Source organism: Mirounga leonina, unplaced genomic scaffold, assembly GCF_011800145.1.
Source record: "Mirounga leonina isolate KUSES-001 unplaced genomic scaffold, KU_Mleo_1.0 Mir_92, whole genome shotgun sequence".
Classification (NCBI taxonomy): Eukaryota; Metazoa; Chordata; class Mammalia; order Carnivora; family Phocidae; genus Mirounga; species Mirounga leonina.
Window position 1 is genome coordinate 17,152,505 of NW_023270852.1, and position 10,985 is coordinate 17,163,489.

A 10,985-nucleotide genomic window follows, 5' to 3' on the forward strand; every position below is an offset into this window, starting at 1 on the left:
ACTAGACCCATTGTAGAGATGGACCTGGCCAAAGTGCCATCCATTACCTATCATCTGAAAGCCTTATTCTGACTAGTGAGTCACAGTGGTGTTTTCAACATCTCCAGAAATTCCTATCAGTTCAGTGTCCGTGTACGCTAATTCCCCCAAAAGTACAACCCCATGCACAACCACCTTGGTAAACGACCAGAGATTCTTTGCGGGGGAGAGGGGGGGACTGGAGGAAGACTGACAGTATATACTTTTGGTTGTGTAGCAAGATCCTTCTGCAAGGCCTTCCCTTCATTCATGGGCCAATTTATTTGGTAAATGAGTAAAATAGAGAGCAGGAAAACAGCAAAAAAGATTAACAAAATTAAAAGTTGACTCTTTGAAAAGGTAAACAAAATCAACAAACCTGTAGCAAGACTAACCAAGGAAGAAAGAGAGACCCAAATAAATAAAATTACAAATGAAAGGGGGACACTCCAACTGATACCACAGAAATAAAAAGGATCATAAGCAACTGCTATGACCAACTATATGCCAACAAACTAGACAACCTACAAGAAATATATAAATTCCTAGAAACATACAACATGAATCACGAAGAAATAGAAAATCTGAACAGACTGATACTGAGTGAGGAGACTAAATCAGTAATCAAAAACTTTCCAACAAAGAAAATTCTGGGACCAGATTGTTTCACTGGTGAATTTTACCAAATATTTAAAGAATTAACACTAGTCCTTCTCAAACTCTTCCAAAAACTGAAGAGGAAAGAATACTCCCAAACTCATTTTACAAAGCCAGAATTACCCTGATACCAAAGCTGGATAAGGACACTACAAGAAAACTGCAGGCCCTGGGTGTTATATGCAACTGAAGAATCATTAATTTCTACCCCTGAAACTAATAATACAGCATATGCTCACTAAATAGAATTTAAATAAAGAATTTTTAAAAAATTAAAGAAAACTATAGCCCAATATCCCTGATGAACATAGATGCAGAAATTCACAACAAAAAATTAGCAAGCCAAATTCAATAGCACATTAAAAAGATTATACACCATTATCAAGTGGGATTCATCCCAGTGATGCAAGGATGGTTCAAGATACATAAACCAATAAATATGATACACTACATTAATAGGATGAAAAACAAAAATCATATGATCATCTCCATAGATGAAAAAAGAGCATTTAACAAAATTCAACACCTATTCATGATAAAAACTCTCAAGAGGAAAACCAAGAAACAGACTCTTAACTATAGAGGACAAACTGATGGTTACCAGAGGGGAGGTGGGAGGACAATGGGTTAAATGGGTGATGGGAATTAAGGAGGGCACTTGTTGTGATGAACACCAGTATTACATGTAAGTGTTAAATCACTAAATTCTACATCTGAAACTAAATTTACACTACGTTAACTGGAATTTAAATAAAAACTTGGAAAGAAAAAAACTCTCAACAAATGAAATATAGAAGGATTATACCTCAACATAATAAAGGACACATATGACAAGTCTACAGTGTATATCTTACTCAACTGGAAAGGTTGAAAGCTCTTCCTCTAAGATCAAGAACAAGACAAGGCTGCACACTCTCACCACTCCTATTTAACATAGTATTGGAAGTCCTAGCCAGAGCAATCAGGCAAGAAAAAATAAATAAATAAAAGGCATCAGAATTGGAAAAGAAGTAGTATGATTGCCTCCATTTGCAGATTACATGATTTTATATACAGAAAATCCTAAAGACACCAAAAAACAGTTAAATCTAATCAGCAAATTCAGTTAAGTTGGCAGGAGACAAAATCAACACACAAAAATCAATAGCATTACTGTACACTAATAATGAATTATCTGAAAAAGAAATAAGAAAAAAATTCTACTTACATTAGCATCAATAACAATAAAATACCTAGGAATAAATTTAACCAAGGAGGTGAAAGATCTATAACTGAAAAATATAAGACATTGAGGAAAGAAATTGAAGACACAAATAAATGGAAAGATATCCCACATTCATGAAGAATATTAAAGAATATTATTAAAATTTCCATATTACACAAAGCCATCTGTAGATTCAGTTCAATTTTGATAGGGATCAAAATTCCAAAAGCATTTTTCACAGAAATAGAACAAATAATCTTAAAATTTTTATAGAACTACAAAAGACCTTGAATAGCCAAAGCAATATGGAAAAAGAACAAAGCTGGAGGCATCACACTCCCTGATTTCAGATTGTTTACAAATCCATAGTAATCAAATCAGTATGGTACTAGCATTAAAAACAGACATATAGGGTGCCCGGGTGGCTCAGTTGGTCAAGCATCTGCCTTCGGCTCAGGTCACGATCCCAGAGTCCTGGGATTGAGCCCCACCTCCAGCTCCCTGCTCAGCAGGAAGTCTGCTTCTCCCTCTCGTGTGTGCTCTCTTGCACTCTGCTCTCTCTCTCAAATAAATAAATAAATAAATCTTTAAAAATAAATAAATAAATAAAAATAAAATAAAATAAAATAAAAACAGACACATAGATCAATGAAACAGAATAAAGAGCCCATGTGTATATATGGTCAATTAATTTATGGCAAAGAAATCAAAAACCAAGAATATACAATGGGGAAAGGGCAGTCTCTTCAATAAACTGGATAGCCACATGCAAAAGAATGAAACTGTACCACTATGTTATACCATATACAAAAATCAACTCAAAATGGATTATGAAAGATTTGAATGTAAAACTTGAAATCATAAACTCCTGGAAGAAAACATAAGCAGTAAGTTCCTTGACATCCCTCTTCTTGACAATTTTTTTGGAGGTGACACCAAAAGCAAAGGCAACAAAACAAATAAGTGGGACTACCTTAAACTAAAAGCTTCTGCCCAGCAAAGGAAACCATCAACAAAATGAAAAGGAAACCTACCGAAAGGGAGAAAATATTTGCAAAACATATATCTGAGTAAGCAGTTAATATCCAATATACATAAAGAACTCATACAATTCAATAGCAAATAAATAATCCAATTAGAAATGGGCAGAGGATCTAAACAGACATGTTTCCAAAAAAGACATACAGACCAACAGGTACATGATAAGGTACATAAAAGTTATAGCATAGGGAATACAGTCAATGGTATTGCAATAGCATTGTATGGTGACAGATGGTAGCTATGCTTGTGATGAGCACAGCATACAGAGCTGTTGAATCACATGAAACTAATGTGTGTCAACTACACATCAATAAAACAAACAAACAAAAAAAACCCTCAATGGATAGAAAAAAAAAAAAAGGAATATGAGGCAAGATGAGGGAAAATGTGTTAATATGAGCATAGGGGCTCATATTATACATATTATACATATTATACTTGTATATAAATACAAGTTTTATATACAGACATGGAAGGGGATTGGTCCAGTTCACATCCCATTATGCTCCAATCCTGGTTCCATTCTTGTGAAGAACAATAAGCTCACCCAGAGATGAACAGTCTTGTATATGATGAACATGTTAAATGCTTGAGTTGTTTAGGATAGAGAAGAGAATATTTAGGGGAATGATGGCTGTCTTCAGTTGTCCTGCTCTGGGTGAGGTTCCAGATGGCCAAACCAAGACAAGTAAAAGTCAGAGGGAAAGCAGACTTCAGCTTATTATAATAAAGAGCTCTTAAACATTTAGAGCTCTCTAAGTATGGAAAGACTGAAACATAAAACAGTATGTGCCCACCACTTGAAGTTTTAATCAGAGATTAGAACCAAGACCACCTGGAAAGAATATTTTAAAATACGTGTACAGTGTAGAGAATTGGAACAGCTGCCTCCAAGATCCCTCTGACTTTGTGATTCTACGTCTTTGGATGTGACTTTGCTGAGACTGCTATATACTAACCCCCCCAACACATGCACCCCTCCTTTTACAGTTAAGTATGCTCCTCTTATTTTCTGTGTACACTACTGAGACATTAGAAGTCTACTAAAATATAATACTTTTTATTATTTTATAGTTTATGAACGGTACTTACATGAGATTCTGCCATTTGTTCCTCAAAACAGTCTCACGAAATGGGTAGAGCCAGAGTTTTTTCTCTCTTTCTCTCTCTCACACACACACATGCACATGATGGCTGTCTTCAGTTGTCCTGCACTGGGTGAGGTGCCAGATGGCCAAACCAAGACAGTAAAAGTCATGTCTGTGTATTCATTTCTGTGTGTGTACACATGAATATACACAAACGCCTACCAGACCCATGCCAAAATACACACACAAGGTGAATTTCAACTTTTACTGTGATCATAACTGTTGCTTATCAAATGTAATAATTCGCTATTTTATAAGTCAATCCAATGAAATCTGAATAAGCTCCACGTGTTTTGCCAATGTCAATTTTCTGGTTTTAACATTATGCAATAGTTTTACAAGATGTTACTATCGTGTGAAGCTGGGTAAAGTGTGCATGGGACCTCCCTGTACATTTGTCTTCCACTTCCTGTGAATCTATAATCATTTCCTAATAATTTTTTTTAAATACAGAAAGCCCAAGAAAATCAAACTAAAATATGATATCCCACTGGTACTCACGGGAGAGAGGACAAGTAGGAAGGAGGAAGGCAGAAGACAGGAAGATAAAATAAAAGCACAAGAACTTTAAAAATAAGTCATAGTGAAAAAATAAATTAGTAAAATAAAGTAAAAATAAAAATAAATCATAGTGAAAACAGGCCTAAAAGATTTTAAAAATAAACAAGTGGGACTACATCAAAATAAAAAGCTTCTGCAAAGCAAAGGAAACCATCAACAAAATGAAAAGGCAAACTACCAAAATAAAGAAAATATCTGCAAATCATATATCTGATTAATACTCCAAAATACATAAAGAACTCCTACGATTCAACCAGCAAATAAAGAATCCAGTTAAAAAATGGGCAGAGGATCTGAGCAGACATTTTTCCAGAGAAGACATTCAGGCCAACAGGTACATGAAAAGGTGCTCAGTATCACTAATCATCAGGCACATGCAAATCAAAACCACAATGAGATATCACCTGACACCTGTTAGAATGGCTATCATCAAAAGCCAAGAAATTAACAAATGTTGGTGAGGATGTGGAGAAAAGGGAACCTCTGTGCACTGTTGGTGGGAATGCAAACTGGGGCAGCCACTCTGGAAAACAGTACGAAGGTTCCTCAAAAAATTAAAAATGGAACAACCATGTGACCTACCAATTCCACTTTGGAGTATTTATCCAAAGAAAATAAAAACACCAACTCAAGAAGATATATACACCCCCATCTTCAGTGCAGCATTACTCATAATAGCCAAAATACAGAAACAATCTAAGTGTACATCGACGGATCAATAAAGAAAACTGTGGTATATATACACAATGGAATATTATTCAGCCATAAAAAAGAATGAAATCTTGCTATGTGCAACAACATGGATGGACCCTCAGAGTATTATGCTAAATGAAGTAAGTCAGAGAAAGACAGATTCCACATAATCTCAGATATATGTGGAATCTTAAAGAACAAGAGAAAACAAAACAAAAATCAAGCTCACAGATACAAAGAACAGACTGGTGGTTGCCAGAGGCAGGGGGTGGTAGGTAGGCAAAATGGGTGAAGGGAGTCAAAAGGTACAAACGTCCAGTTAAAAAATAAATACGTCATGGGGATATAATGTACAGCATGGTAACTATAATTAATAATACTGTATTGTCTATTTGAAAGTTGCTAAGAGAGTAAATCTTAAAAGTTCTCATCATAAGAAAAAAAATTTGCAACTATGTATGGTGACGGACTTTTTTTTTTTTTTAAGATTTTATTTATTTATTTGACACAGAGAGAGAGAGAGAGAGAACAGCAGGGGGAGCAACAGAAGGAGGGGGAGAAGCAGGCTCCCCACTGAGCAGGGAGCCCAATGTGGGGCTCGATCCCAGGACCCTGGGATCATGACCTGAGCAGAAGGCAGAGGCTTAACCGACTGAGCCACCCAGGCGCCCCTGGTGATGGATGTGAACTGACTCATGTGATGATTATTTTGCAATATATACAAATATGAAACAATTATGTTGTACAACTAAACTAATATAATGTTGCATGTCAATTAAACCTCAATTTAAAAACAAAGTGCCCCAACACTTTGTTTTTAAATTGAGGTTTAAGTGACATACATTATGCATATATGTATACACACACACACACACACACATGCATGCACACACACACAAAGGAATATTATTTAGCCATAAAAAGAAGAAATCCTGCCATATGTGACAACATGGATGGGCCGTGAGGGCATTATGCTGAGTGAGTGAGTCAGACAGAGAAAGACAAATACCATATGTTTTCACTTAGAGGAAATCTTAAAAAAAAAACTAAAACTAAACTCATAGGTACAGAAAACAGATTGGTGGTTTTCAGGAGCAGGGAGTGAGAGGTGGGTGAGTACAATGCGTGAAGGTGGAAAAAAAGGTACAAACTTCCAGTTATAAAGTAAGTCAGTCCTGGGGATGTAATGTAAAGCACAGTGACTGTAATTAATATATTTCTAAAGTTGCTAAGAGAGTAGATCTTAAAAGTTGCCATCACAAAAAAAAAAAAAAAAAAAAGGAATTTGTAACAATGAGTGGTGATGAATGTTACCTAATTTATTATGGTGATCATTTTGCAATATATACAACATCAAATTATTATGTTGTACACCTGAAACTAATACAACGTTGTATGTCAATTATATCTCAATAAAAAGTTTTTTAAAATTGGGGGAAATTTTCTAAATATAAGAAATGAAATATTTTTGTATTTCAAGTGCTTTGTAATAAAACTTAGAACTGACCCATAAAGACTGCATATAAACTGATGAGAAAACTCACTAAAAATCCCATAAGGTAAGGGGCAAAGAAGAAAACTAAAAAGAAAATGAATTAAACAAGTTTTAACACTTAATGATTAAAACAAAACAAATTCTCTCTAGAAAATTAATAAAAATTATTCAAAATAAGAATGGTTAATGCTGTCAATGACAGGTTAAAACAGAAACTCTCAGGGTGCCTGGGTGGCTCAGTTGATTGAGCATCCAACTCTCAATCTCGGCTCAGGTCATGATCTCAGGGTGGTAACATCGAGCCCCAAATCGGCTCTGCAATGGGCGTTGAGCCTGCTTAAGATTCTCTCTCCTTCCCTTTCCCTTTGCCCCTCCCCCATCCCCACTCAGGTAAACACGCACACATGCTCTCTCTCTCTTGCTAAAAAAAAATAGAAACTCTCATATACCTCTGTCATGAATGAAAATCACTACAATCTTTTGAGAAAGTACTTCAGCAACAGGCATAATGAATATTACAAATATTTATTCTTCCTGACTCAATGACTCAATAGGTCATTCTAAGACCTAAGTCAGAATACAAAGCTTTCTCTGCACTCTTATTTCATAAAAACAAAAAAATTGGAAACATAATGCATAACAATAAAAAGTGGTTAAGTATATTACAGCATCCTGTCATGAAATATTTTGAAACCATTTAAAATGATGTTCAGTTTTTAATAATTTGTGTCAAAATGTTATTATTTTAAGTGAAAAGGAAAAACAAAATTATATATATGTATGGTATGAGTGCAATAATATAAAAACAAGCGTAGAAAAAAAGGCTGGGAAATATACCAACAAGTGATAGTCACTCAAGAATAGACAAAGCAAATTTTTATATTTTCCAATTTTTTCATATTTAAAATAACAAACAGGGGTGCTTGGGTGGCTCAGTTGGTTAAATGTCCAAATCTTGATTTTGGCTCAGGACCTGATCTCAGGGTCATGAGATCGAGTCCCATGCTGTGTGTGTGGAGCCTGCTTATGATTTCTTCTCTCCTTCTCCCCTCCCCGACTCTTAAAACAAAATACATTTTACTTCTATAAAAGTAAAACTTAACTGTATTCCATTTTTTTTAAAAAGCCTCATATCCAAACATACCCCTTTCTCCCCCAAATACCAAATAATGGGTAAGATCTGCAACCATCAGGCCAGAGAAACTGGAATTGCTGGGAGCAGTCCAGGTTGAAGAGTCTGGCCATGAAAGGATGCCGAGGACACCCATCTCTGTGTTCAGAGTCCTAGGAAGCTCCCTGGGGACAGAAGGAAGAGGCAGAGGACGGAGGTGAGGCAGAGACATGAGGGTTCGTGGACAGAGAACATGAAGACCAACTAATGTAGACATCAGTAGCCCAGACAAAAAGACTGAGGAACAAGGTTTCAGGGAGTTATCTGAATAGCTTCCCAATGAGCCAGATTCAGTCTAAATGTGGAAGGTAAGCATCACAGGTGAGGGTGCCAAGCATCCTTCCTCCACGCCAGAGTCAGGCCTCTCATCCACCCACTGTGGAAAGACCAATTTTGTGACCCTCCCTCTTATGCCACCAGATCTTTTCAGCCTGAGGTGGCCCGCAAACCAAAGAGCCACTATATAAATGAAAATACAAAATGTGAAACTCACCAGTCAAAGCCAAAGTATTCATTTGAAGTTTCTATCCACACGAACAGCAAAACCACAGACAATAAAAATGAAAAAATCAGAAATGGATAAAATAACTGCTCTCTCTGGGAAGAGAAAGAAAAGTATAAATTAGTTCCATGTATCCACGTCACCTCGGCAGTATCTGTCTACACTTGTCAAAGTTGTGCAGAGTTGCAATGCCACGCATTACCCTCCAGAGGCTGGAGTGACCACTCTAGTCTCTTTACCCCTATGGAATTTTGTATAAGCCTATTTATAACATTTATTACACTTAAATGCAATTACATGTTTATCCGTTTGTATTTGGTGAGACAGTTTCTTCTCTGAGGAAACAGAACTTCGGTTACACACCTCCATCCTGCCAATATCTAGTACAGTTCCTTAAATGCAGCTGGCTCTTAACAGTCATCTGTTGCATTCATCCACCTCTCCATCTACCAAACTTTGTTTGCTGACTCATTCATTGAGTAATTCATTCAATCATCACTCAATGGTTCATTTAGTCACTGACCTACCCAAATTTGGGGGATGGGGGACAGGTTAGGGAATAAAGCTTTTTTTTTTTTAAGATTTTCTGTATTTGACATAGAGAGACACAGCAAGAGAGGGAACACAAGCAGGGGAAGTGGGAGAGGGAGAAGCAGGCTTCCCACCGAGCAGGGAGCCTGATGCGGGGCTCGATCCCAGAACCCTGGGATCATGACCTGAGCCGAAGGCAGATGCTTAACGACTGAGCCACCCAGGCACCGAATAAAGCCTTTTTTTTTTTTTGGAGTAGCTACCTCGTGCCACTACAATTCTAGAAATTTCACAAACTCTACTTTCATTTAATTTATTTTTCAATATGGCCATATAAGCTAGGTATTGTTAACCTTACTTTGCAAAAGAACTAAAGCTCAGAGAGGTAAAGTAATTGACTCAAGTTCACACAGCCAAGAACTGGCAGGGACACTGTCCAGACCTGAGCCTAAAGCCAGGATGGAGGATATCTTTACAGAGGAGGTGTTCAAACAGCCTTGAAGGCAACCCCGTTCACTGAAAGTCACAACACAAACCAGTCATGCCAGAGGTTGCCAAATCCTTCCCGGGAACATTAGGTTTGGGTTGTTACCTGAGTTATAATCTTAACACTTCTGTATCACCTGAATAAGAATTCTGCCTCTTTGGGACACTGCATTTAATCGTTTAACACTGGAAAGAATAATCCCTGCCCTGTCTAAATTATGGCATTATCGTGAAAAGCAAAAATAAAGAAATAAAATGGAAAATGTAGAAACTGAATTCCAAAAAGATGAGAGAGATTACAGCTATCAAGATGTACTTTCTGAGTGTAGGAGGATGAAGAGCACAGGATCTTTGACTCAGATCTTATGCTCATACTCTACTAAATCTTATGTGGACTTTTAAAAATGTATCAGATTATGTCATTACCCTGCTCAAAACCCTGCCAGAGCTTCCTATTGTAGTAACGTACCATCAAACTGCCTGCCATGGCAACGAGGTCCTCCATGATCAACCCCTGTCCATCCGTGACCTCATCCCATTCTACACACTCCATTTCTGAACTCCAGCCACACTGGCCTTCTTTCTGTTTCTAGAATATAACCGAATTTGTTTCCACCTCAAAATCTTTGTTCTGTCTGGTTCCTCTGCCTGGAATACTTTTGCCCCCAGATGTACACATGGCTGACTCTACCTCTCCATTTAGGAGACAGTTCACATGACACTTTTTCAAAGAGGTCTTCTCCAACCACTCTCCCATCCCAGGTTCTAACACATTTTCCTGTTTATTATATTCAAAGCTCTTATCACGATCTGAAATGATCTTTCTTCATTTATTGTCTATTAACTAACTCGTCTCACTAGATTGTAAACTGCAGGAGGGCTGAGGCTTTAGTTGTCTTATTCACTATGGCACATAGTTAAGTGTTCCACTAACTTGTTTTTGTTGAATAAATCCATTTCCTTATTTTGATTCTCATTGCTGCCACTCTTGCTCATTTTCAAAGATTCCCCACTGTTTACGAGAGAAAGTTCAAATACTTTAGCTTGACATAAAGATGCTTCCTAATTTGATCAAAATATTCCTTTCCAACCCTACTACTTGCCATTGTTTTATATGCCCCTAATTCAACAGTGGCAATTTGTTTTTCTTAAACGCACCACTGTGCTTCCTCTATCCCTTGACTTCTGACCTCATTCCCTCTACCCACAATTCCTTATACCAATATTTCTGTATGTGAAAGATCACTTCCACAAGTCAGTGACTCCATGAAGAGTTTATTGGGGCCTACTTGTGTGACAAGCCCAATTCACATTACCTCTTCCATCCCCACAACAAATCCTATTGGTGGGTACTACTATTACCATCTCCATTATTCTAATGAGGACTCTAAAGCACCAGATGTTAAGTAACTTGCCCAAGGTAACACAGTGGTAAAGCTCTAATTTGGAGATAGTCAGTGGTAAAGCCATAAATTGAA

The 10,985-nt window shown here is 37.0% G+C and overlaps 1 protein-coding gene across 1 annotated transcript in view; it reads right to left on the minus strand.

The window, feature by feature from the left end:
• Positions 1-10,060, minus strand: part of GDPD4 (glycerophosphodiester phosphodiesterase domain containing 4) — a 108,084-nt gene extending 98,024 nt beyond the window's left edge. Inside the window, exons 1-2 of the mRNA XM_034995146.1 lie at positions 9,977-10,060; positions 8,693-8,751 (exon numbers count right to left, since the gene is read on the minus strand). Of these exons, the coding sequence (XP_034851037.1) occupies positions 8,693-8,751; positions 9,977-10,060 (143 nt within the window). The remainder of the gene's footprint in view (positions 1-8,692; positions 8,752-9,976) is intronic.
• Positions 10,061-10,985: the final 925 nt, after the last annotated feature.